The sequence below is a fragment of the Pectinophora gossypiella genome, chromosome 16 (assembly GCF_024362695.1).
Source record: "Pectinophora gossypiella chromosome 16, ilPecGoss1.1, whole genome shotgun sequence".
Taxonomy (NCBI): Eukaryota; Metazoa; Arthropoda; class Insecta; order Lepidoptera; family Gelechiidae; genus Pectinophora; species Pectinophora gossypiella.
In genome coordinates, this window is record NC_065419.1 from 14,767,847 (window position 1) to 14,795,846 (window position 28,000).

General features: G+C 37.3%; 1 protein-coding gene and 1 long non-coding RNA gene across 3 annotated transcripts; both read right to left on the reverse strand.

Annotated features, from left to right (window-relative positions):
* Positions 1 to 229: 229 nt before the first annotated feature.
* LOC126373775 (general vesicular transport factor p115) lies at positions 230 to 19,164 on the reverse strand. Of its 2 annotated transcripts, none has more exons than XM_050020057.1 (10): positions 18,960 to 19,164; positions 17,398 to 17,532; positions 14,833 to 15,779; positions 12,715 to 13,036; positions 10,252 to 10,498; positions 9,344 to 9,490; positions 8,424 to 8,602; positions 7,721 to 7,862; positions 6,947 to 7,104; positions 230 to 5,116 (listed from the first exon to the last, which is right to left on the reverse strand). In XM_050020057.1, the coding sequence occupies exons 1-10, from the start codon at positions 19,035 to 19,037 to the stop codon at positions 5,018 to 5,020; spliced, it is 2,454 nt and encodes an 817-aa protein (XP_049876014.1). In that variant the 5' UTR covers positions 19,038 to 19,164; the 3' UTR covers positions 230 to 5,017. The 2 variants fall into 2 exon arrangements, with proteins under 2 accessions (XP_049876014.1, XP_049876015.1); XM_050020058.1 differs by lacking the exon at positions 18,960 to 19,164 and adding an exon at positions 18,578 to 18,699.
* A 7,327-nt stretch (positions 19,165 to 26,491) lies between these two features.
* Positions 26,492 to 27,962, reverse strand: LOC126373921 (uncharacterized). Its single transcript, XR_007567375.1, has 3 exons — positions 27,534 to 27,962; positions 26,860 to 26,899; positions 26,492 to 26,691 (listed from the first exon to the last, which is right to left on the reverse strand). It is a non-coding gene; the product is annotated as an uncharacterized LOC126373921 (long non-coding RNA).
* Positions 27,963 to 28,000: the final 38 nt, after the last annotated feature.

The following is a 28,000-nucleotide window of genomic DNA, read 5'->3' on the forward strand; positions in this document are numbered from 1 at the left end:
GTGGTCCCAGCTCAGAGCTGCTGGTTCAAATCGCGGCCGAGTCAGACGTGTCCGTTTCAATTCTCTCTTTGGGAGTTCTCCTAATCAATAATATAATTCAATCATTAATAGAATTACTTTTAACAAGAAACTAAAAAATATATTTTTAATTTTTATAAATAAATTACAGTATACTGTTAAAAAAATATAATTCTACGGAATACGTTACGGAAAATAAGAATAAACGTGAATCATTGCATAATTCACGTTTATTTTAGTAACTTCTTTAATATTGACTATTACATCATAATATAACATCATCATAAGCTTACTCACGACTATATCCCAATTGGAGTAGTCAGAGGTACATCCATCGCAAGATGAACTAAGTACCCACACCTCACCGAGCTTTTTGTTAGACCAACGTGGTGAGCCGTATCGCCGTCTATAATGGTCGAGCCAACTGTTACTATTAAAACATTACAATAATTTACAAGTTCAACTTTATAACTTGTTCATTACTTTCATTAGTAATATACAGTAGTATACAGGGTGTTAGTGACATCATAACGAATACTGAGGGGGATGATTCGGCTTATTATTCTGAGTTAATATCAAGTGGGATTTTCCACTTCATATCCCCTTTATTTAGTATTCGTTACGGTGTCATTTACACCCGTACAAGTACGTAAAGGCAGCCATACGAGTACGTATGGATGTTAGTGACATCGTAGTGAATTCTGAGGAGGATGATTCAGACCGTGATTCTGAGTTGATATGAAGTGAAATTTCTTCTATTCATTCATGAAAATTTGAGTGATTTTTTAAATTATTTTCAGTACCATACTTTTCCGACGGAAAATTCCACTTGGTATCAACTCAGAATCGTCCGTCAAAGTTTTCGTTAAGATGTCACTAACACCCTGTATACATCTTACCACGTGTGTACGAGCGAGACAGACAGTGCGCGCGTGCTCCCTTACTCTTTAACGGGTATGAGGTATATCAAGCTCGATGTAAGTGTGGGTGCGGAGGGAGTGTCCTTTCTATACGTAGCCGGGTAATTTCTTAGGACAAATATAAACTATGAAAAGTTTAATAAACAAAAATGTAATAAGAAGTGCGACATTGTCACATTTTTCTGTGACGTCACAGGTTGCTTTTTCATACAATTCCATGGTAATTTCACAGCCTCCGTGGTCTAGTGGTTAGAGCGTTAGGCTCAAGATCTGGAGGTCCGGGTTCGATTCCCGATGGGGACATTGTCGAAATCACTTTGTGAGACTGTCCTTTGTTTGGTAAGGACTTTTCAGGCTTGAATCACCTGATTGTCCGGAAAAGTAAGATGATTCCGTGCTTCGGAAGGTACGTTAAGCCGTTGGTCCCGGCTATTAGCCGTAAAAACACCTCCACCAACCCGCAATGGAGCAGCGTGGTGGAGTATGCTCCATACCCCCTCCGGTTGATTGAGGGGAGGCCTGTGCCCAGCAGTGGGACATATATAGGCAGTTTATGTATGTTATGACGTTTAGTAAAAAGCAACTGATTTGACTAGTTGGAAACTAGCCTATTGTTTTCTATTACATTGGTCCATGACGAACAACTCGTAACCAGTTTTATTTTGTTTGCCTCAGATAGCATTATTTGGCTGGACAAACGGTGAGCGCTGAGGGCTCTCCAGTAACCTCCTACTCAGTGTACGAGGTAGCCATAGTTCTCGACATTTTAAGGTTGTTCCTGCGCGCCCCGCACGTTTCCCATCAGACGATTGCGTATGAAAACACGGCTTAAGTCCTATTGGGATATTGCTGCGGCCACTCTTATGTCGTACCTTGTAAAGGTCCTTTGCACAGATCAACGGCGACATACCCTTAGCACTGAATTACACGAGTACGCACGTCCCTTGTCTTGTCGGCGTGTGACGCCCGCACCAAGACATTACTGGCTAGACCGCTACATCGAATTACACACCGTTCATTGCGTAGTAACACAAGCGCTAGTTGTTGTTGCGTCATACCAAAGAAGCAATGAATGACGTGGATAGTTTTATAATGCGATCGTTGCCTCATAATATGCTCATTTTGTGCATATTTCGGTGCCACCGGCTATGCTCCCGGGGCTCTCTATAATAAGAATTCTGTTGTCGTTTGCTTGAGAAAAAAAGAAGTTTTATTACATAGCACACTAAAATACTTATTCGAATCAATAATCTTTCACAAACAAATAACACTTTAAAAAAGTGAAAAACGTCATATTTTTGAAGCAAATATATTAAACTTTTTATATCGATTTCTATATAAAAATTCTAGTCGACAAATCTATTCAATGGTAATATTCATTCTAAAGTCAAAATCACGCGAAAAGTACACTTTTGACAGCTGTCAGGGTCGTATAAACGGAAACCATTTTGGGAAATTGAACCTTATGCCTATGACGTTAAGGAAACGTCAAAATGGACTTATCTCGTGATTTTTACTGTAGCAAGGTACATTATACTTCTAACTATAGACAGTTCATACATTCAGTCCCTTTAGAAGCACAAGTTTCCAAAATAGACTTTATATTTATATAAATATTAAACTTCTATATCTTAGAGCGATATTACATCCAGCAATCATTGTTCAATCATGACTTAGGATTCAAACAAAACTCCATCTTATTATCACTGTACTGTGATCATTATTTGTAGGAACATATATGCTGTTTGTGAGAATACTGACAAAAAACCATGGTTTTCGGCAGACAGAATATTTCCTTTAAATTCAGATCACAGTACAGTCTTCTATCGTGTGGGTTGTGAGGTGGACCAACCCCATCAACCCTGTCAGTGTCAGGGTTAGTATTGAGCCGCCAAAGGCCCCTGACGTGACTGACAGTAATATATATATATATATACAGGGTGTTAGTGACATCATAACGAAAACTTTAGAGGGATGATTCAGACCATGATTCTGAGTTGATATCAAGTGGAATTTTCCGGCGCAATTTCCGGTAGGATAATTAATGAAAAATTTTTTCTTTTTTTATTATTTTCACTTCCATACTTTTTGCGACGAAAAATTCCACTTGATCATGTGGATCATCTCAGAATCATGGTCTGAAACATCCCTCTTAGTATTCATTACGATGTCACTAACAACCTGTATAAGTATACACAAATACGATTTTTCTCAACTTCGTCGGCTCAAATTTTGTTGGTGTTTGAAAGATGTAATAACGCTCTTATAACCTTCGACCGTGTAGGTATATTGGTAGATGCACTGTTGCCAACATAAAATAAACCTATAACTGAGATTACGATGCGGAAAGGAAGGAAAGAGAGAAGGCCTATGTAGCGACACATTTAATACATTTTTGTTATGTCAGCATTTATGGTAGCAGCGCCTGCGTGGCCCCGCGGCTAGCCAGTCTCTCCCGTTCCGTCACCGGGCTAGCTACTATGCCCGACCTTAATTACCGTGTAATATTTTCGGTGTATCTAATGTTTCTTCAAAATTGTAATTGTTAGTCCTTTTAAGTGAATAATATAATTTCAGCAACTTTATATAGTTATTTTACTTTCGTGATCCTCCTGATAATTATTTATAGTCAGATGATATATTGAAGTGCGGGTCATAGCGCCTTCCTAGTAGAACTTAACAAAGCACGTAAATAAAATAAGACCCCACACCTATACCCAGCAGTGGGTGGATAATGGCCCCGATTCCTGCAGACATCTCTTAATTTTACTTTAAGTTATACCTGTCATTTTCTTATCCGCCGAAAAGGAAAGGGACGGATGATTGACAGCTCTTAATTTTAGGAAGAATGAGTAAATAAATGAATAACCCGGGCGAATTTTTAGACGGTTGTTTTAGATTTGTGCTTAAAATTGACGTGTGTTCCATAAATTTTATGCTTGTCGATTACCCGTCCCTTTCCTTTTCGGCGGATAAGAAAATGACAGATATAACCTAAAATAAAATTAGATGGTATTTACAGGAATTAGCACCACTGGCTGAGTAGATAGTAGAAGATAGTGACAACAATGACCACGCGGCGCTCGAATACCAACGAAACGAGGCGCATCGCTGTTATAGCGCCCCTGTTTGAGGGTATCATTTTAACCAACTGAAATAAAGAAGGGGTTATTTAGGTGGCAACATTGCATTTAACGATATACATAACATCATAAGTTCATAACATAAGCTCACGACTATATGCCAATTAGGTAGTCAGAGGTACATCCACCGCAGTAAATTAAGTAAATTAAATTCATCTTTTTTGGGGTTATGTATACGTTTTTACAATAAAATACCAGATAATATTTTAAATTTGTCAGAGAACAAATTTAAAGCTCACGTGAAGCTTACTTTATGTAAAAAAGCCCATTATAAGATTAATGATTACCTAAATGATAAAAATGTCTGGTATTGAATGTGTTCCTCTAGTTATTAAATAACTTGTAATGTGCCCTCATTGATTTAAAAGATGTGCTGCTGTTGCAGTTTCTTGTCATTTCTTCTCCTCAGCCATAACACCTTGCGAAATGACGTAAATTCAAAAATGTTACATTGACCTTCAACAAGTTTATCCATGATAATTACGTTGAATAAATGATTCTGATTCTGCAGGATGAACTACATACGTACACCACACCGAGCTTTCTGTTAGACCAATATTAAATGTACATACATGTTCGAAGGCTATTTCGATATATTGACAGAAGTTATCATTTTCAACTAATCAAAATTCCTACGATTTTGATTATGATAGAGACAAAGTTAACACGATTATGGTGCCGATTCTATAGAACACAACTTCATTTTATTTTAGTTTGATAGCACTAAAAATAGTGCTGTCCTTCCTTTACAACGAGTGTAAGACAGAGACAGAGCTAGTTTTAGAACTGTTAACATTAACTAGAATAAAAAAATAAGTTTCTGTTGCCAGCGTCGGCACCATTGAGTGCTTAGCGCTGCTTACTCCCAGCGGGGGTGGCAGCGTCACAGGCTCACAGCTCGAGGCAGTGGCAGTCCCACGCGCGCGGACGGACGCACTAGGCGGGCTGCGGGGGCTCCGCCCCCGGGGCTGCCTCCTCCTCTACTGGGTGCCCGAGGGACAGGAGGCGCATCTTGAACTCGTTGATTTTTATGTCCTGTGAACAGAGATGGGGGACCAAATAGGAATTTAAATTTTATTGAGAAGAAATGTTGTCTTACTAGCCATAGACTATACGTAGTCGGTCCCAAAGTTCTGTCATATATGAAAATAGTGATAAAATAAAAAGTACCAATAAGTTTATAAAAATTTATATATCAATTTAAAGTATATTTATTAAGAAATGAAAATAACTTAAAATTATTCGAAATGACCTCCCTTGTTTTTAATAACTTCCCTCAAACGCCGCGGCCAGTCATCTATCGCAGCACGCACCATATTCATGTCTATTTCAGCGACGGCTTTAATTATGGGTGACTTCAGGCTCGCCAAATTTTTGTGGGGTTTAGCACAGACCTTGTTCTCTAAGACCTGCCAAATTTTATAATCCAGAGGATTAAGGTCCGGACTGGAGGAAGGCCAATCTTCGTGTCTAATAAAGTCAATTTTTTGATGGTCGAACCAGGCTTGAGTAGTTTTGGCTTTGTGTGCAGGCGCAGAATCCTGCTGGAACACGAAATGATGTCCTGAAAATAGCGTGTTGGGCAGATCTTTGACAAGCCGATTCAAAACCGTCTCTTGGTACACTTTTGCACTGGTTTTGACACCTTTTTCGCAGAAATGAACCTCCGTTGGCCCATAGTAAGAGACACCTAACCAGACCATCACTGAAGATGGATGATGTCCATGTTGAACCCGCGGAACTTTTTTTCCTGCTTCTTCAGAGTTCTCTGCGTACACTCTATCGTTTTGCTTATTGTACTTTTCTTCTATATCAAAAATTTTTTCGTCTGTAAAAAGTATGTCACGGTGTCGGTTTCTCGCGTACCGTTTTAATAACAACCGGGATCTTTTGAGTCTAATTGCTTTCAGGCGGGCATTAAGTAAGTGTCCACTCTTTTTCTTGTATGCTCGCAACTTAAGGTCTTCGTTTAAAACCTTTTTGACTGTTTTTCTACTGACCCCCATCTGCAAAGCCATCAGTTTCTGTTTTCGGACAGGATTTCTTCGTATGCGCGCCTTTATCGCTTTGATCACTGCTGGTGTTCTTGCGGAGCGAGGCCGGCCAGTTCTTTTCTTGTCCTCAACACTTGAGACTTCATTATACCTATTTATGGTACGATACACAAACCTAAGTGTTATTTTCAAATTTTTGAGCAACTTGAAAATGGTACTCGGCGAGTGTCCACAGCGATGCAACGCTAAAATTGCGATTCGGTTTTCTTTCAAGGTCCACTCCATCGTAATAAATCACGGCAAATGATCATTTTTTGTCTTAAAATAATTGTCAAACATTCAAAAATGGAACGCCATAAAATATTTCTAAAAGCATGTTCGAAATTTAAAAATAATGTGCCTGTGACAGAACTTTGGGACCGACTACGTAAACTAAAGTATTGCTATAGCTTAAATATAAGACCTTGGTCATAGACAGTGGTTAAGCATCATAAAATGTGTACGCGACTTTAAATTTGATTATATTGACTATTATTTTGCGTTAGCTTGGTATATAATTTTTGCATGCCAAATTGCGGCAAAACATGAGATTCTCAGATTTATTGTAAAACCTTTATTGTACCATGTTTTATGAGTAAATAAATAATTTTGAATTTGAATAGCACGAATGGATAAGTATTGAATATTATCCAGGACCTAATTTATAGTACAGTCATGAGCAATATAATATACCCACTTTAGGACTCTGTCGCACTAACATATTTGACATTTAGTGAGATTTACAGTTCAATTTGTCTAAAAGTTAATGTGACATGATACCAAAGTGTATACATATTAATGCTCGTGACCGTACTTGTAAAGGTCCTCTTACCTGATCAGCTAACAGCTCGAGTAAATCATCTTGGTCCTTCCTCAGCTTGTCCAGCTCCACCATGGCGCGAGTCTCCCCCTCCCGCGCCGCCCTCAGCGCCTCCATAGCGCCAGCGAGCTGCGCATCTAGTTGTTGTATCCTGGCTTCGTATTCTTTCACTGCAAATTAATAATTAAAATATATATTGGCCCCGATTCCTGCAGACACCCCTAATTTAAAGTTATAACTGTCATTTCCTTATCCGGCGAAAGGAAAAGGGACGGATGATTGTCAATTTTTAATTTGAAAATGAATGAATAACCCGGGCGAATAAAATAGGCATCTCGCTGATAGGCAACCCGTTTGACGTGTGCGGTTATTCATTTTTCAAATATCGAACATCTCTAACTGCGACGTAACTCACGCGTTCCCCGAACTGGGCCATCTGCTTCTATCGTGTGTACTGTGAGGTGGATTACCAACCCCATCAACCCTAGTGTCAGGGTTAATCTGACATGACTCATGTAATGACTACGTACTTACATCAGTAAGTAAAAACCGGGACCAACGGCTTAACGTGCCTTCCGAAGCACGAATCTTTTTACTTTTTGGACAATCAGGTGATCAGCCTGTAATGTCCTAACCAAACTAGAGATCACAAAGTGATTTTTGTGATTTGTCCCCACCGGGATTCGAACCCGGGACCTCCGGATCGTGAGCACAACGCTCAACCACTGGACCACGGAGGCCGTTGGGCTATCAAGGATTCCTTGTGTTGATGATGTTGTGACATACCTTTGTCGTCCTGAGCCTGTGCTGGAGGCTGCGTGTGCGCCTGCGCTTGAGGCAGGCTGTGTGCGGCGGACACTTGCGCCTTGAGCAACGTGTTCTCATCCTTGAGGAGCGAGTTCGACGCCTGGGAGTCACCCAGAGCGCCCTGGAAGTGGTAAAAGGGAACATTCACATACAGACCTCGCCTGTGAGTCATCCCGTGGCACTTGCAACAGTGTCGAAATATCGGGAGTCTCATATCCCTGATTTAAACGTGGTAAGAACCCGTTATTATGTGTTTTAATTATTCACATACAGAGTGTCAGTCATACCGTGACGGCGGGACGGCCTGACGGTGTCCGTGGTCCAGTGATTGAGTTGGACTCACGATACAGAGGTCCCAGGTTCGAATGGGGGTCCGGTAGGGACATGTCACAAAAATCACTTTGTGATCCTTATTTTGGTTAAGACATTACAGGCTGATCACCTGATTGTCCGAAAGTAAGATGGTCCGTGCTTCGGATGGCACGTTAAGCCGTTGGTTCCGGTTACTAATCGTTACATGTCAGGGGCCTTTGGCAGCTCCACAGTAACCCTTACACCAGGGTTGATGAGGTTGGTATTCCACCTCAGAACCCACACCGGGAATCGAACCCGGGACCTCCGGATCGTGGGGCCCAACGCTCAACTACTGGACCACTTCATTTAAATACGTAACCCTACGTACCTGCAGCGCCTGGTTCTGCTGTATGAGCGCGTCCACCTGGGTCATCAGCTCTTGCAACCTCCCGTCTTGTTGTCTGATCAACGTCTTGTACTGCTCCAAGGTGTCCGACTCCGGCGTCGCGCGGTCCGTCTCGCCGATTCCGTTCTCCTGCTTCTCCGTTAGACTGTGGACTAGGATACCTGAAAATTATGTAATGTAACATTTAATAAATCATCACTAATTCCAGAGCCACGCTCTTCTCGGTGTAGCATTCTCCATGCTACTTTTTAGGGAAAAATTGTCGCGAGTGGGATGGCGCCCAGAGTAGTCTATTTCAAAGCCGTACTAGGACTCCTGTCCTCTGCCTCTGAATAGTACTCAAAGGTTGCCTGGACGAAATTGCTGCATGAGCAATAAGGCCGCCTGTTGTGCTTTTCTGTATTGTGAGAAGCTGCAGTAGTTTTAGGCGGATGAGACGTTCGTTATGTAAAATTGACGATTCAAAGTGTAACTATGTTACCTATTGAATAAAGATATTTTTGAATTTGAATTATGTCTTGTCCTTATCTCTGTATTTTGTGTCCATTGTGCTCAATCTATCTCAGTATCCCGCGATATGCGAGTATCAGTATGCGAGGTGTGCCACCGCACCGGGCGCCGAAATACGGGGGCGCCAAAATCAACCAAGACTGGTTCACCCTGGCCGCAAGCTAACTTCATCGGGTTACATTGCTCATACCGGGTGGCCGTAAACAACATTTTATATTTTGAGGGGTTGAGGGGTGCAACTTTGAGGTCTCGTACCACCTAAATATTTTGCTAGCGCCGCCACTGATAGTACTGACAGTTACTGCTGCCCTCTGTCAGGTTCCAGGTTACAGTCCCTGTGACTCGCCTCTTCCGTCTTGCAATAATAAAGAATAATAAAAAAGCTTGCTCACTCTCTAGAACTTTGAAGAGCCTGCAGAACTCGTAGTCAATGAGGATCTCGGCGGAGGACTTGACCCTCAGCTGCGGGTGCTTGGCCGCCTTGTTGTACAGCTCGTGCTTGGACACCTCGCTCAACTTCGCTACGAACGTCTCCATGCCTGCAATGGAACCGTTGTTAAACCAAGACTAAAGCCTCGTATCCACTAGGCAACAAAGCAACATGCCCCGCGGCTTGTTTTTTTTTTTTTTCTTGAATGGCTTCGCCTTCGCATTTAGCCAATCACCAAAGTTAGGGAAACATGGATATAAAATTAACGGAAAGGACACGGAAAAGGATTAGTTTGGGATGATATCATAATAATAAATAAACTTAATTACATATTTAAGGAGTGGGTATTTACAATTTTATATTATTATTTTTAATAAAATGTACTAATAAAATACAGTAAACAAATAATAGAGGTAGGAAAGGGGACACGGATTAAAAGAAGTTGGGAATCAAAAAAAATACGATTATACTGAGGACATGAAAAAAATATATGGTTTAGGTCCCCGTATTCTCCACAAGAGCACGTGGGATCAGTAGTTATATTGATCTAAAATAGATGGGCTGGAGTACAAACATGTCCGCGCGCGGCTTGTTGTTTGTTTAAAGAGCATCGTTAGTTGAGCATCAATTGTTGTCGAGTGGAGACGTGACGCGTAACAACACTGGTTCCTCTGGTGCCATGTTGTCGACGACAGACGTATATTAGATGCGTAGACAAGACAACCTTATCAAACAAAAGTTCCGCGCTAGCTTTCAACATGTTGTGCAGTATGTCGCGCGCCAAATGTTGCCAAGTGTTAACACGGCTTTAGAAGGTGAAGGAATGTGAATTCTGTATTGAAAATCGAGACATCAGGCCACCCTACTCACCTATCCGTTTAACAAGCAGCTGCTTCAAGGAATCCTTCGAGTAATTCTCAACTGAATCATCGTTGAAGTGTATGCAGATGGCGAGCAGGAAGGCGCAGAGCCCCTGCAGCAGGCATTCGTTCTCGTCGTGCTCGTTGGAGCACGTCTGGTTGACGAGGAAGCCCACACCGCCGGGGACCTTGAGGAACGCGCTCACAGCCGGCGGGCAGTAACTCATCCATTGCGATAGGAGCATTAGGAGAGCTACCTGGAAAGGTATAGAGAGGTAGAAATAATGTCTGTTTATTACAAACATATGTAAGATAATAATTGCTGATATAGCAATAAAGTCGCCTATTGTGCTTGTCTTTTTTTTGTTTATTTCTGTACCTGTGTACTCAATAAAGTATTTATTTATTATTCTTTGCATGTCGTTTCCACATTTTGTGCCCATAGTCTTATCATTAAACATTTATGTAATAAGTATAATAGTTAACACGATTCATTTATAACAAACATTATAGAAGGAAAAATTGAAGGGAAGAGAGGAAGGGGTAGACCTAGGATAACATTTATGAAACAAATAAAAGAGAAGGTGCAGGTCGTGTCGTATCGGGAGGTGAAGGTTTTGGCGGGAAGAAGAGAGGAATGGCGGTTACTCCACCGACAAGAGCGCAGCTCTTAAATAGAGAGAGATAATAGTTAATACAGCCAGGTATGCATAAGACCGCGAAAAATGGAATGCCTTTGCCTTGCAATGGAATCTTGTAGGCTAGATTAGATTAGGTATAATACTTAGCATTTTTTTCTCTCTCTATTTGCAAAAAGACACAAAATACTCTGAAATTTACCCCAAGACATTTCTTGGCTATTTCATGCTTTGTATTAAGTCCCGCCTTCTCTAGAACGGGGAACCCGCATCAAACGTCATTGGTTGATAGGAATAGGGTAGTTTCCAACTAGTCAAATCAGTTACTTTTAACTAAACGTCAAACCGCGAAATGACTATGGAATTTGTATGAAAAAACAACCTGTGACGTCATTATCGTCGTTATTATTACATTTTTCATTAAAATGCATAAATAAGTTAAATAGAAAAAATAAAACTTTTGTTTTTATTTAGTAATCTGAATTTTATAATTTATCTTTGACCTAGGAAACTACCCAATGCCTAATTTCAGCAAGGCTGACACCGTGGATACGCAATTTTAAAAGGTGTGGCTTCAGGTGGGGAAGTCAAACAGTAGCCAGCCTTTGGGCAAAACTTTAAATAAACTATGGTAGGATCTTGAGCAATGGATGAGACTTGCACAGGACCGGAAAGGATGGCGTGAAAGAGAGGAGGCCTGTACCCAGCAGTGGGTGGATACAGGCTGAGTAGATAGATAGAGCTTGATTTGGGTACGGTAGTCCACCTAAACTATGTAATGCGACGTTCACCGCGTGTACTTCGGTTATCGCGCGGGATTTGTCTTTTCTCTTCCCCTTAGAGGGTGATTTTCGGGATAAAACTACCCTATGTTCTTCGCTACGTCTTAAACTATGAATCGGTTCAGTGGTTTAAATGTGAAAAGGTAACAGACAGACAGAGCTACTTTCGCATTCATAATCATTAGTGTGGAAAGCAGTTTGTATTTTATACTTTGAACAAACTGTCAAATATCACCGGAAAAAAATAATTAAAATGTCATACCGGCTTTATCGCGACCGGGAGGTTTTTAAACGCATTTAACGTCAGTTGCATTCTTATAACATCCGATTCATATTTCGGCAGAATTGGTACAATTACCTATGTGAAAAATTGATAAATTTAGTGATATGTGTTATACCTATATATCTCACTAATACGTCGGTGTAATTACTCAATACAACTTAAATAATAAAGACTTGTTTAATTATCAAACGGCGGGAAACGTAATAGGCAAAATAGTGTAGCCTATTGATAGGCCACTATTAAGTCTATCGATAGTTTAAAATAACAATAGTATCGATAGTCCTTGCAATAGTCAGAAGCCAGTGGCGGCCCTAGCAAAATATTTAGGTGGTGCGAAACCTCATAGTGGCATCCATAAGCTCCTTAAAATACATTTTTTTCCATTAGTTTACGGCCAGAGAGAGACGGCAAGACAGAGAGAGGTTGGAAGCGTTTGAGATGTAGTATTGGCGAAGGATGGAGGGTATAAGCTGGACTGAAATGGTGTCTGAAACGATAGTATTGATAATTTTCAAGATCAACAATCGAGTCTAACTATCGATAATTTGGCAATAGTAAATCAAAAACATAATTTATACTTTTTTTTGATTTGTCTTCTCTTCTTCTCTCTCTCTCTTATGCTTATCCGAGGGATTGGCGGGAGATCGCGCCAAGTCGAAAGGAGTGGAAAAATCAAGGGGAGGCCTTTACCCAGCAGTGGGATCGAATAGGCTAAATAAGATAATACTCTTAAAAAAAAAAAGTACTATGTAACATAATTATGCTCTTACCTTAGACTGCAACTTAGTAGTCTGTTGCAGCAACAACGTACATTGATGCAGCAACGTTACTGGCGAACTTCCGATATTCGTTGCTAGCAACACCCTTAGCAACTGTTCCTTTTGCACAGGATTATCACACAGAGCTCTTAACAGCGCCGCGGCCGCGAACCAGTTAGACAGGGCATCAGAGCTAAATAGCCCGCCACAGAGCAACTGACCGCTTGTCAGACTGGACACGTCGGTTGACGATGGAAGTAAAGTTTGGACTAAGCCCGCTTGGCTCATTTCGTTGTGGTACAGGTAGCACTGGAAACAGTAGAGCACTGCGCATCTGGAAATGAAATTTTAGTAGGTTTAACTTTTAGCTTTCACTTTTTTTTATTCAGTGAAGGCCTTTCCAGACTACATTCCCCAAAAATAACGAAGATGGCGCTGTCGACATTTTTTTTTTACGCGATAATTGCCAATTTTTCATTACTTGGGTACATAATTATTCAAAAAAATATAATAGCAAAAGCATATATAAAAATAATTGTTGCTTGGTATTTGCATCACATTATGTATACGAGTAGAATTATGTTTCTACCTATATTGTTTCTCTTTATTTTGACCAGAATAATAATGGGTGAAGGATGTGTTGTGTTTCATGGATAACATAATTCGGGCTGTTTTTTAAGTCCCTCATTACCTAATGAGGGACTTTCCAGGCTATGTTCCTCAAAAACAATATAGATGGCGCTGTTCAGATTTTCCTTATTTTTTTTATTGACATAAATTTTATCCATGGTCGCGACGGGAATTGAGAACTTTACCCATTGGAATCGAGCATATCATACTGCCAACAGAATAATACGAAAAATGACGTCATGGCTCCACTCATTCTCGCTGGAGTGAACTCAAAAAAATCAAAATCTAAAGTGTTTTATTGCAATTGTACAGTCCAAAAAAAGATGTCATAGTTACATTATAAAAAGAAAAAATACAGTTCTTAGGTACAATTTAACCCAATCGGGTGCAATATTACATAGGTATGTACTTAAATATTACAATATTAAAATTTAATTCATAGTCAATCGGGCGTGCATCATTACATAATTATATACACTCGAGATAAGGTTCAGGCGACGTCTATGAATACGAATTTTGAGCTGAGTTCGAAATCTCCCTTAAGATCGGAAGGACAGAGTCGAGGAGGTGTAAAGTTCGCTTTATTTCGAGCAGAAATGTCTTCCAGCAGATCGTAATAGTGATACAGCGACATCAGGAGAATTCCATCAATATAAAACCCCGGTTCATGATCTGCAGGGCAGGCAATTAACGATCGATTCAATACATTTTGTCGAAATCGATAAGTTTTATTCCCCAACATTCTTGTCACGTGATCTTGTTCGTATTTTGACAGAACGACATGACTTATTTGGGTATACATATTAGCACCAATCGAGAAAACGGCATAATTATATCGTCAAAATCTATAAAATGACCGGGACAAAATTTTATCATGTTGCGCATGTTAGCCCTACAGGTTGGTGCGGTCGGTCATCGACCTCACAAGTCTCAACCCACACAGCAAAACGATAGCAAGTAAAGGCACATTCGTGCAGTCTCGTTATCAGCTATTTTCACGCATTACTTATTTTCTAACTTTTCCACATGCAAGTAAGAACGTTTGATAAGAATTTATTTTTATCAACATTTGTAGGCATATTGGAATGAAGTGGGTCAATAGCATTAACAGTAAATCATTCGTGACGAAGACTATTCTGTAACCGAATACTTTTGTGAATGGATGAAAATAATGAACTCAATCTAATAATTATTGTAAGAAGAATTCAGGAAATAAAAAAATCAGAGTATTTCTACGTTGCGTTGAGCGGCGGCGTATCGCGCGGTAAATTCAAACATATGGCAATGTATAGGAGCGTTCACGCAAAAGCATTGCACACGCGTTTTTTGATATCCTGTGTCGCGCGTCCAAAGAAAGGCTGTATCGGCAAAATAATCTATGTATAATAATAATTAATAGAAAAAATAGCTTTTTACTTTTTAAAGTTATTTTGTGCAATAAATTGTATTGTATTGTGATTTGTGATTCTAGAATAAATCATATAAACAGTTTACTCTTACCTTAAAGAAAACGGCTGTTTCTCATTGACCATAGACATTAGCAGCACCACAATGGCCGGTCGCGGCGGGTTCGACGGCGCCATCACATTGCCCAGGTAGTCCTGATTGGTCACATCCCCCCGCACAACCTCCCCAACAGTGTTTATAGTCTCCGTCAATATGTCTGCCGGGACCCCACTCGCCATCAGAATGTTACACAGCCCTTCCAACAACCCAACATTCTTTATTATCTTCTGACAACTTGATATTATATGCGCTGAGTTGCTAGGTGATACTAAGGTACGCACTATTTGCAGCATGCAGTGGACATTGGACACCTTCTGTGGTGACCATCCTAGCTCCTCAGACTCGTCAGGTGTATTGAACATCGGCAGCATTTTCTGTATATAACTGCCTTCTTTGAAAAAGTTAATATTACTACTGTTATTCTTTAACAAGTTCAACATAAGAAGTAAGCAGTCCTCTACAATGATCCCACCATCAGAATAACCCTCAGATGAAACTATTTCAAACAGTCTATCGAATGCGTTTTCGAAGGCAACTATCTTCTGTATATTAGCGTTCCCTTTTGTTAATTTTATAAGTAATAATAAAGTTTCGTTACGTATCACTTCTCTTGTGTCTCCTAGTAAGTCCATCATTTTGGATACTCCCATCGGTTTGACTAGGATAATTTCTTGGATGTCTTTTGGTCTATTGGTTAGGAGTGATGTTAGCAACTGCACAGTTGATAGTCTGACTCTGAAGTCGTATTCATCTAGTAGGTCCAACACCAGTTGTATGTTGTGTGGGTCTTTGATGAACATTTCAGTGAACTGTTCCCCGATGTTCATGGGTACGTGCGGGTTGTCTTCCTCCTCTTCAAACTGGGCTGGAGACATGACGTTGTTTAAGGTGTCTAGAGCGTAGTTTATTGTTTCATTGTCTGCTCTGTCTAGTTCTAGAACCTGAAAGTTATGAGGGAAAATGTTAGCTACTTCAATCAATCAATCAATAATACTTTATTGCACAACAACATATACAAAGGACAAAGATACAAAGGCCTTACTTTTTCATCGTGTGGGTTATGAGACCAATAATCGACTTCATCAAGCCTGCTCAGGGTAACTATTGAGCCGCCAAAGACCACATATCACTATTAGGCTAACAAAGTCCTATGGCGAAAGGAAGATCATTTTTCCTTGGCTGGTTTTCACCAAATGGAGAGTACCTACTTAAGGCACTCAGAAAGAAAGGTAACAAAGAGCCGCGCATTGCGCTTTAAAAAGGGCAAGCAGCACAGAAAGCACAATGATTCAAATTCAAAAATATCTTTATTCAGTAGGTAACATAGTTACACTTTGAATCATCAATGTTTACATAACGAACGTCTCATCCGCCTAAAACTAGTGCACCTTCTCACAACATGTATAGCCGGAGAAAAGAAGCTGCAAGAAAAAACTCGGCACAGGGCACTAGACGTTCTTTGAAAATTATTATAAAATATTATGTTATACAAACGAACCAATACTATTAATTTATTTGTCGCGTAGCTAACAGAATAGGTTTATTTATCGCCGCGATATGCGGGTGCCGTGCTACTGATACAGAAGGGTGGCTGACTCATAATTGGACTAATCAAAATATTTTTTTATTTTTTATAATCGAACTGTATAAAGCTGACAAGATATATGAAGAAATCTCCCTATGTTCAGTTATGTTGTAATGTTTTCTGAAGTATTCACATTCGCTTTTCAATAAGGATATCACAAACTAATTGAGTGTAAGGTTATTTCTATTTGTTGGCGATATTCCTAAGTGCGACATTTGTACAGTTTAGTGCAGATAATTTGAAATCTTGCCAATGATGGTAATAGATTGATACATATGGACGTATGTCGATATTGTCTATTGACATGGGCTAGAGCATCAAAATATATGTGTGAAGGTCAAATGGGAAGATTTCTTTAAGTTTTAAGGTCCAATTTATCAATATTTTCCAGTCTGTTGATGTATAAGGATGTGCTGAATAAGAAATTACATGATTAAACTTATAGTTGAATTATTATATCAAAAAACGAACACTTTTATATTCTATATTTAAGTATTTTAATTTACTTTTAAACTAAAAAATAATTTATTTACAAAAACTTAACAATTAAATATTCGTAAATTTAACATTACAAATAATTAAAACTAAATAAAGAAACAAAAGAATAAAACTACAGGCAAAATTAAAAATACTCCCTTTTACCACCTCTCGACCGAAAGTGCCCGTCATGCTCGCAGCGTCACCCCGTTGGATGGCGAGGGAAATTACATTTACATTTGTAATTTAAGATTTATTGAATTCATTACAGGAGATTTTTATAGATACAAAACATGCTAAAATAAATAATTCATAAAAAATGCTGGATGTGTCAGTGCAAAAGGCTTTTAAGCTTCCTGTACATTTTTTTCTGTGTAAATATATCTCAGGAGCAACACAGACATTTTTTTTGCCTTTGATGGGTTTGCTCTTGGGCCCCAGACTTGCCCGAAGGCATTGACGAGGCCTAAGTAACCTAAGTAAAGTAACTAACTTACCTGCTTTAGAGTATCCATGCCCTGTGCACCAACCTCGACACGGTACTTGCGGGACATGGCCTTCAGTGCTCGGCACGCGTCTCGTCGGTCTTCTAGTAATGTGGAGTTGGTCACACGGTCCACCAGCCGCTCCACCTGTGGTCAGTGGAACAATTCAATTTCACATAAGCTGACTACATCCCAATTAGGGTAGTCAGAGGTACATCCATTGCAAAATTATTTAAGTACCCACACCTCACCGGTGGTTACTGTTAGAACAATGTGATAGTCAAGCTGACTATGTTAGTGAAAACTAAAAACCAACAAAATCAATTTAAAATAAATATTAAAACAAAGATGCAAAAAAAACATGAATGCCCTTTTCATCTGATGTTTTGATTTTAAGTTTATGTTATAACATACTTATTTTTAAATAAAAAAAATAATACTGTTATTTACTTGTTTTTTGTAATGTGGTAATTATAATAATAAATTAAAATAATTAATATTTTTATGATTAATAAATATTATAAAACTCTAATTCTAATAAAAATGTTTTATGTCATGTTGTTGTTTATTTATTTATTTATTTTATTTTATTTTATTTGGGTAGCTTACAGCCTTTTTTACAAAATGAATACTTATAAATACAAACAAATGCCAATGAAAAGCTACCACAAGTGAACATTAAACATTTTAAAATGTCCATACAGACTCAGATACAGCCAGAAATTAAATTAGGTTCCTAAGGCTACTTAAACATGGCTTGGCTTTTGGGTTGTAATAGTTACTTTAATAAAAAATATATGTATATTATTGTAAAGTTTATTTTCAAATTGCAATAAATTGTTAGAATTTACTATACTATTACAATGCTGGTAGGCAATAAGTAATACTTTATCAATATGTTTTTATCCCACATAAATAAATAGAAAAACAATTTAAGAATAGTAACATTACTAAGCCAACTAGAATAACACCACTGTTAATCTCTAAATCCCCATTCATTACAATTAGGTAAGAAATTGTTATTAGTAATGAATATTAAGTTAACAGGGGTAACTTTGCAATGCACACACTGAAAAAACAAATGCAATCACATTCCATTTTCTCATTAAGTCCAAGCAACCAAAAACAACCATGTATAATCAATCACACAGACTATTAACCATGAGCTTAGATATGTAGCCAACCAACTTGCCTCATAGTTTACAAAGAATAAAAAACCCAACATGAAATTAAATTAACTCAAACAGAAGTTTATCCTACTTTCAGAGTCAAAACAGCATAGATTTACATAATGTAATAAATGCATAACCCATGCCTGCTGGCAATAAAGTTTGTCCCAACGAAATGGAATGTCTAGCAATAAAAATAACAGTGTTTCAGCACATCGTGACATTTATTCAAGGATATTATTAAAAATATTTATATCAAATTACTACTCTATTAATTTGCGTAATTACTACCATATGGAAAAGCTTGTAGTATTTTAATGGGAAGTTTCTGAAGGGGTTAAACTAATATTAAATTAGAACGTGAGAAGTAACGTGTAATTTATAGTGTAATTGAAGAAAACTTACGGTTTCTGCGCCCGATGGTTGGTGACCAGGCTCGGGAGCCCCCAGCACGGTTTTTAAGCCGCTCTTCAAAAAATCCATTTTATATCTGTCCCTTATTTCTATTTATATCACAAAACACTACTAGAATTACGAATTCATCACATAAAATAGAGAAACACTTGAAAATTGAATTACCCCAAATACGGGACACGTCAAAGCATTTTGACAGATCAATGAACTGTTCGTTTCATGCATGAGCTCAGTAACTTGTTAATGATAAACATTTGTTTAGAAAACGAACGTTTGCCTTGCAGACGAAGGCGTGCACATTAACTTTTCAAAACTATTGGAATCACTCGATATTTTAATTACCTCGTAGCCTCAATAATGTTTTTCTTTATACATGCATAATTATTGTCATATAATTTTTTTTTTTTTTTTGGTTATTTTGTCCGTAGGACAGGCAAAGGGATCATAGCCCATACAGCCAAGTCATGTGTTATATTTATTTATATATTTTTAGTTATAAAATTCATAGAAGGTTTAAACCAAGTCTGGCGTATTTTTACAAAATTAAGGCCGAAGCCAATTCTTAGTTTGATTTCAGAATTAAGGCCGAAGCCATGTCTTAGTTTGTTTTAAAAATTAAGGCCGAAGCCAAGTCTTATATTATTTTCAAATTAAGGCCGAAGCCAAGTCTTAGTTTGTTTTCAAATTAAGGCCGAAGCCAAGTCTTTAATTGTTTTCAAAATTAAGGCCGAAGCCAAGTCTTATATTGTTTTCAAATTAAGGCCGAAGCCAAGTCTTATATTGTTTTCAAAATTAAGGCCGAAGCCAAGTCTTAGTTTGTCTTCAAAATTAAGGCCGAAGCCAAGTCTTAGTTTGTTTTCAAAATTAAGGCCGAAACCATGTCTTATATTGTTTTCCAAATTAAGGCCGAAGCCAAGTCTTAGTTTGTTTTCAAAATTAAGACCGAAGCCAAGTCACAAAATCATAAGTCAATAACAACTACAAGTAATCAAGAAAGGCAAAGGGTAAAATCCAAGACTAAAACACTAAAACAAAACAAAACGTATGTCGGTTGACATCTCATCTGTCAACACAACATTGAAACAAAAACAAAAGATACACAAAAGAAAAGAAAGTCAAAACGTAAAAAAGAACACAAATATATTCAAATTCAAGTTATTTCAAAGCAATAATCAAAAAGAAAGAAAGAATGTTTAGACAATCAAATATCTCCAAAAGTTGCTAAAACAAATTCATAGAGGGGCTTATAACAGTCCCTGTTTTTGAGAAGTTGCTGAAGGGAGAGCGGGATTTCTTCAGCTGTACGATATATGTTCAGGAGGCGGTCTATGAGAAGCAATCTGGGAAGAGTGAAACTACTGCAATCAAAGAAAAGATGTTGCAAAGTCTGATCAGCAGAGTTACAGAAATCACAAGTAGGTGATGTGAGAATTTTGATTCTATTTAAGTGGGCATTAAAACGGCAATGTCCTAGTCTAAGACGACATATAATTGAATAAAATTTTCTACCGGGGTACAGAGTACCTTTTGTAAACCATGGTGTTGATAAACTATTATTAATTTCGGCATACCATTTGCCTTTAGTTTGAATAATTTCCTGCCATGTTTCATTAAATTCATTTTTCAACTTTGTCCTGACAATAGCTACGATGTCAGAATCAGGAACTAAAACATTTTTAATGGGGTGAGACTGGGAACTATTTGTTATGGATCTGGCAAGAAAGTCTGCTTGCTCATTACCAACCACACCAATATGTGACGGTGTCCAAGTCAATATTATATTTTTATTGTTTATTGACAGATTTTTATATTTTTCCCTTATGTCATAGATTATGTAGTTGGTATTACTAGTAAGGTTGGGATTATTAAGAGCTTGAAGAACACTCATACAATCTGAAACTATTAGCCACTTGTTGCCATCCTGAGACTCAATATAATCTAAAGCTATTAGAATAGCCAAACATTCAGCTGTATAGCTACTGACAAATGAAGGCAGTTTATACCCATGTCCCCCCTTAGCATGGGCATCATAAATTGCAGCAGAAACAGATTTGCTATTTTTGGCACCGTCAGTATAAACCTGATGATGATCAGACCAACCATTCAAAAAAGAATATACCTCTTCCTTACATTTCAAAGATGAATTTATATCAATTTTCATTGGAAAGAATTTAGAATCAAAAGAGTTCTCATAGCAAGGCCATAAAGAACTTGAATACAAATTAAAATCTTTTTGTAAATTTATAATTTCAGGCAGAAGCTGCCCAAGGGAACCAAAATATGAGCTACTAATTCTTGAGGAAGAAGACTGCAACTTCAGAAGCAAAGGATGATTTTTAATAGAAGAAATTTTCAATAGAAACTTAAAGATGAGATATTTGAACCTGCTTAACAAAGGAGGTACATTACATTCCACCTGCATCGATATGATGGGGGTGGAGCACATTGCACCAAGAATAATTCGTAAACAACGATTCTGGATCTTTTCTAATTTTTCAACAAATTTATTTACACTAGAAAAGCAAAAAAAAGCATATTCAAAATGACTCCTTACAATAGATTTATAAAGAATCAATAAAATTTTGGGATCTGCACCCCAGTAGGTACCAGTTAAAGATTTTAATATATTACAGGATTTGGATGCACGAGTTGTTAAGCAATCGACATATTTTTCAAACTTAAAATTATGCTGAAATAAAACACCCAAAAACTTAACTGTATTATCAACAGGCAGCAATCTATTATTATAATAAAGTTTAACACTTGACGTTTTAACCATTTTTTTAGAAAAGATAACTACTTTACTTTTGTCAGTGCTGATCTCTAAACCAAGACTTTCAAAATAAGTCTGCAAGTTTAAGAGAGCAGCATTAAGTTTCCCTAGAATATCAGGCAACTCAGTACCAGAACAATACACAGCCAAGTCATCAGCAAATTGTAAATTTTGAGTTTCACTGCCTAAAACTAAATTTAATTTATGAATATACAGTATGAACAACAATGGGCTTAAAATCCCACCTTGAGATACTCCTTTGAAGGAATTTCTAGGACCAATTAACTGATTATCATGTTTAATAAAGATTTTTCGACCATGCAAGAAATTAAATATCCAATTAATTATTTTTCCAGGCAGCTGCAATGAAGACAGAACAGTTGTTAAAATATCCAAATTAACATTATTAAAAGCGCCAACAACATCGAAGAAAATACAACCCAAAATCTGATCACGAGACAGAGCATCACGGACATCCAGACAAAAGTGACTCAGGCTTTCCCGCGCCGACCGCCCTCGACGAAAGCCAAATTGATTAGCTGGTAAGATACTATTGCTTTCAATGAAGAATTCCAAACGCTGTTTAATCAGTTGTTCAGCTATTTTACCAACACAAGAACTTAGTGTTATAGGACGATATGAATCAGCATGGCTACTATCCTTTCCTGGTTTTAAAATAGGCACTATACAATCTGTCTTCCATTGTTCAGGGATTAAGCCGTTTTGCCACAGATAATTTAGTAAATTCAAGAATAATAACGTACTGGATGGATTTAGTAATTTAAGCATTTTGTATGACACCCAATCCAGGCCACATGCTGTATCCTTACGAGATCTTAAGGCTGATTTTAATTCTTCAATAGAAAAGACTGTTGCCAGAAAAGAATTCGTGGAACTTAATAATATATTAAAGTGATTGTTGTCAGACAATTTTTCAGCTGTGTCAGGAGTATACTTGCGCAAAAACTGAAATACCCAGGCTTGACTAGAAAACTCACTGTGTGTTGAAAAGGTTTTATTAAATTTCCTAGTTTTAGACCAAATTAGTTTCATTGGTGTTAGTCTGGAAATAGATATACAAAAATTTTCCCATGACGATTTACGTTCCTGCTTTAATGTGCGTTTTTAAGGGCTTGCGCTCGCTTGAAGTTAATAAAAGTATCGACACAAGGATTTAATTTAAATTCTAAATATGCTTGTTTACAATTATTTACAGTTTTAGTACATTTTTCGTTCCACCAGATTAGAGGGATTCGATTTTTAGTTCTATGTTTATTATTATGAGAAGTTGAGGGTGAATTAACTTTGGTAGTACTGCCAGACCTTGAACATACTACACATTCATTTATAGTAGAAATGATGATATTGCAGAAATTGTTATAGCTCTCAATTAAATTACAAACATCAATTTGAAATTCGAATAACAACTCATTTACACGTTTCTCATATAGCTCCCAATCTACCATTTTCAGGTTGGCGTGAGGCGGGATGTTCGCCGAAGAGTCTGTAGCAACTGAAGGAGAAGATGTAAAACAATACTTCGTCAAAGTGGGTAGATGATAGCTACCACCTAAGGGATCTGACATGACCTGCCATTCACATGACAAGGCCAGTGATGAGGAAACCAATGTTAAATCAAGGCCATTTGGCCGCCAACTAAGGGTACCTGTTGTCGTTGCACGTCCGTCATTCAAGAGAACCAAGTCATTCTCATCCATGGAGTCCAAGACGCTTCTGCCTCGTGTATCAATACTACCACACCCCCAAATGGTGTGATGTGCATTGAAATCGCCTGCTATAATCAACGGTTTTGGAATACTACGAATCAAATTGTCAAATCTACCTTTATTAAAGGTAGGGTTACAATTACCTGGACTGTAAAAACTAGCGATAGATATGTATTTTTGATCAATTTGAACCTGAACTACAACGTTTTGTAGTGAGTCATCAAAGAAAGTGTCTAATTTACGAAATACTAGACTTTTATGAATTAGAATGGCTACTCCATTGTGGTCATTGCCGCAATCATTACGGACAGTGGAGTACCCTTTAATATTAAAAATTGTACAAGATTTAAACCAAGTTTCACTAATAATAGATATATGTATTTTATTATCAAAGAGAAATTTTTCAAATTCATGTCTATTACTTAACAAACTCTGTGCGTTCCACTGCATTATATTTATTGTTTGGGCTGAGAATTTGAAGAATTTTTATTTTTATGCTGAATAGTTTCTTTTATTGTGTCTGTTATCATTTGAGAGCTAATACTTGTGTTGTTTACTTTGTTTAATGTAATAACTTTTATTATAGATTCTGTGAGCAAAGTTAATGCGTTTTTATTAGATAGAATTAAATTTATTAATTCCTGACTGTTTTCTGTTTTGCTGAGTGATGGAAAGTGTTTATTTTTATTGCTGAATAAATCTGAAAAAGGTGTCGGCATAACTTTATTTTTATTTTCAATTATTTTTTGTTTCTTTATAGGACATTGCCCCGAAATAGACAAGTGATTTCCCTGACAGTGGACACAGATAGCTTTGTCTGATGAAGAGGTGCACGATTTAAAATTGTGCTGGTCACCACAAATTGAACATCTTTCAGAGTTTTTACAGAATTTTCCCAAATGACCATATCTTAAACATCTGAAACACTGTTTTACCGGGGGGATGTAGGGTAAAACAGGGAACCTCCACATTTTAATAAAAACATAGTCTGGCAAAGAAGTCGACGCTGAAAATGTAATTGCGACCGATTGGGTGGGTTGTAGTTGGAACGACTCTCCAACTTTCTCCCTTCTCATAATTCGTCGTACACAGATTACTTTTTTACAATTTGTACCTAGACCCAGTTCGTTAAATATTTTTTTGTTTGTCATACTGGTAGGCACTGAGTTGATAACGCCAGTCATTTCAGTGGTACCAGCAGGTATCGTCGCTTTTAAATTTTGGTCTCTCAAGAATGTAGAGTTATCCAAAAAAGCATTTGCTAAATTTGGGCGATCAAAGACTACGCCAATTTTAAATTTATTTATTTTTTTGAGATATTTAATGCCTTTGACTACTCTGGTGAAACAAGTGCTTAAATTCATCATATCTCGTGTCCCAATCGGTTGTTCAGTGCTACTTTCGATAAATACAACAAATTCATAACCTGCTGCGCTATCTTCTGGATACCGGCGACTATAATCAGTCACTCGGTATGGAGCATATTTGTCTTCTTCAATCTCCGTGTCCATGATCCTTGGCGGGTCGGTAACGTCCGAGTCAGAAGACTCGGGCTCAACAACCTCACCTGGTTCATCCCGAGACTGGGGCTGCTGCTTGCCTCCTTTTGTTGCCGAATACTTCCGCTTTGCCGGCTGGCCAGGCATCTTGCCCGCCGCGCGGGTCCTTAGCGGACCGCCTCTGCTACGGTTTTTTATAAAAACTTACCAAACGATAAATATTTACATTCAGATATGAAATAACTATATATACAATAACTTAAACTAAATAATTATGTACAAATTATGCAAATATCTACAAAATTTGGAAATAAAATTGAAATTAAAATCGAGAGCTTAAAAAATCCCGCCTAACTTGTTCGAAGGTTCCCGCCCTTTTTTCAAATATTGTCATATAATCTAACGAACGATTCCACTTGGTCATCGGTCAGTTGCGCTTATTTGTCACGTCCAATTTGCGTCAAATACTTAAAGAGAAAAAGTAAATATGCAAACTCCAAAGAGCTCCAAATCTCAGAACAATAACTAAAGCATAGAAGGAAGGCTAAAATAGCAACAGAACTCTATAATTCTGCTCTACTTTATCTTACGGAACCGGCGTAATGTTAGACAAAGACGCATATACAAAAATTGTTTCGTAATTTCGTAGGTTGTCACAAGTTTTTCATTGCCTAGTGTTGGGTGTCACTTTAGTAATATGTCGATAAAATTAAATTTACTTACAATTAATGTCGATAAATTTTTTTTACAAGATTTCTTTTTGTAGGATGCAATTATCTTCTTCTTGATGAAAGGAGACTCTGTCTCTGATAGGTAAGTATCTAACCATTTTTGGATTATATTGTCTGGTTTATATTAGTTTGGAGCTGCAGCTCACATTCAGGAAGGAAAGAAAATAGCCAACTGTTATCGTTTCATCGGTAAGTATTTTGTAATATTCGAATTTATTTATGATGTCATCCGCCGTGCACTGGTGTCGATCGACGTGCCGTGCAAATTGGAACCGCCGCCGCCGGGTCTAAGCCGCACAGACGGTAAGAGGCCCGATGGGGTCACGCCATAGACATAGAAAAGAGTATGGACTGGAAATACCTACAGAAAAAACGTGCCACTCTGTAAACATAAAATGGCGGTCTTTACTAGGGCTACAAGCTGTTTCAATACTAGGATACTCGTACCTACTAGATATAGCATTATACTTAAAAAAATACGGCATACAAGTATTCATAAGAGAACAGAAAGGGAAAGTAAAAGGTAGGTAGGTGGTGTACTGTATCTTTCGTGCAAAACTTGTAAGTATTGTATGTTGTGTGCAATAAAGTATATTTGTATTTGTAAAGGAAGGTTTAGTCAAGATTTATCTAAGTCGCTTACACAAATCTATAACATTCATTACATTCTTTATTGGGCGCAGTTCGTATCAACCTGGAGTGTTGGAGTAGGAGTAAATAAGAAAAGGAGGTAAAATGAAATATAAATTAGATCGTAAATCTGTTCATTAGCAAGTATTTATTTCACACGTTATTAATTATGTACATTATATTTACAATAAATACAAATTTATTAATTTCTAAACAGTGTCAATTTGCTTAGAAACTGTCTTTGTGACACCCTGTCACATTGTTTTTTTTTTTTTTTTTTTTTTTTTCATTAAGTCGTTTGATCTTGAGGCGGGACTTGTTCAGCTTTTCTTTTAAATTTTTCATCTCGTCTTCTTGAACTGACTGAAATAAAGTTTAATAATAATGTTAAAATAGTATATGTACAAAATAATCTATAAAAATAAAAGTAAAATATATCGGATTTAAGTGCATTGTGCAGCTGGTTGAATTATACACTCTATATATGTATATCATGTTAAAAATATAAAAAAAGAAAATTATTTGATATACCTTTTCATGTAAATCCAGTCGACACTTTTGGATTTAATATCTGAAATCAAAGATAATAATAATTTACTTATATAAAACGTGTACAACTCATAATTGTTTAGACATAAAACAACTACAGACTTAGTATATATACTAAGTTTATTAAGTACATAATAATATGTAGTTGAATGATAGATAGTATAAACGTGTTGTGATAACATGATACAAATATCTTATCTATCTATCCAGCAGTGAGATGATGCAGGCTAGGCTGAAATTTAAATTTAAACACCATTTCATCTGTCTGATCTATAATGTTCAATGTAGGAATAGCATCGTCTCGAAGACGCCTCCACTTTGAATTAGGAACACACATAAATGAATCCGCAGTAAAATGTTTCGAGCAAATACGGCTGTACTTATTTGGAATCCAATTTCGTCTATTAATGCGAATTATCCATTCTTTCTCTTTGTTATCGTCTACAGGAAATCTAAAAATTAAAAGTATCGATAATTTTAGTACATCACTATGGACAATCAACATAACCTCAAATCAATTCCGTATTCATCGATGAAACGTATAATATAATGGATATCTCAAATATTTTATGCTACAAATCTATTCAGCAAAACATATTACTTTCCTAAAATTGTTCAGCAGTTCACATTTCACTAGAAAATTACAAAAAACTTACCGATGAAACGACAGAAGTTGTTGGCTATTTTCTTTTCTTCCTGAATGTGAGCTGCAGCCCCATACCACACAAGACATAATGTCACACAGTCGAGACACTCAATTATTTGATATAAATAAAAGTTTCTTTCCATTTATTTGGAAAAATATTGTTAAATTATCACTTAAAACAATCTGAACACAAGACACTCGTAAACACAGTTGACGCGACCGTGTCAAATAGTTCGATAAATATAAGTAAAATCTTCTTATGTATGTTACTATGTATTTGGCCGAGTTAAAATGAGTCCAATAGGTCCAAATGACATTTCATGTTGTGACAACCTCGGAAAAAATGAAGCAAAGAGCGAATCATTTGTCCTTTTCTCACTCATAGTTTGTGTCGTAAGCTAGAAGAGAGCCGGTTTATAGTTTCTGAATTCTTATTTTAGCCTTCCTTCTATGCTTTAGTTATTGTTCTGAGCTCCA

Bases quoted from the DNA above. Each gene is read 5' to 3' on its own strand.
- LOC126373775 (XM_050020057.1), bottom strand. From the start codon at position 19,037: ATGGATTTTTTGAAGAGCGGCTTAAAAACCGTGCTGGGGGCTCCCGAG. The intron at 13,037-14,832 runs GTAAGAGTAAAC...TTTCATTTCCAG, and splicing joins AAACAGCCGTTTTCTTTAAG to ATGCGCAGTGCTCTACTGTT. The intron at 7,105-7,720 runs GTATGTCACAAC...ATTAATTTGCAG, and splicing joins ACAGGCTCAGGACGACAAAG to TGAAAGAATACGAAGCCAGG.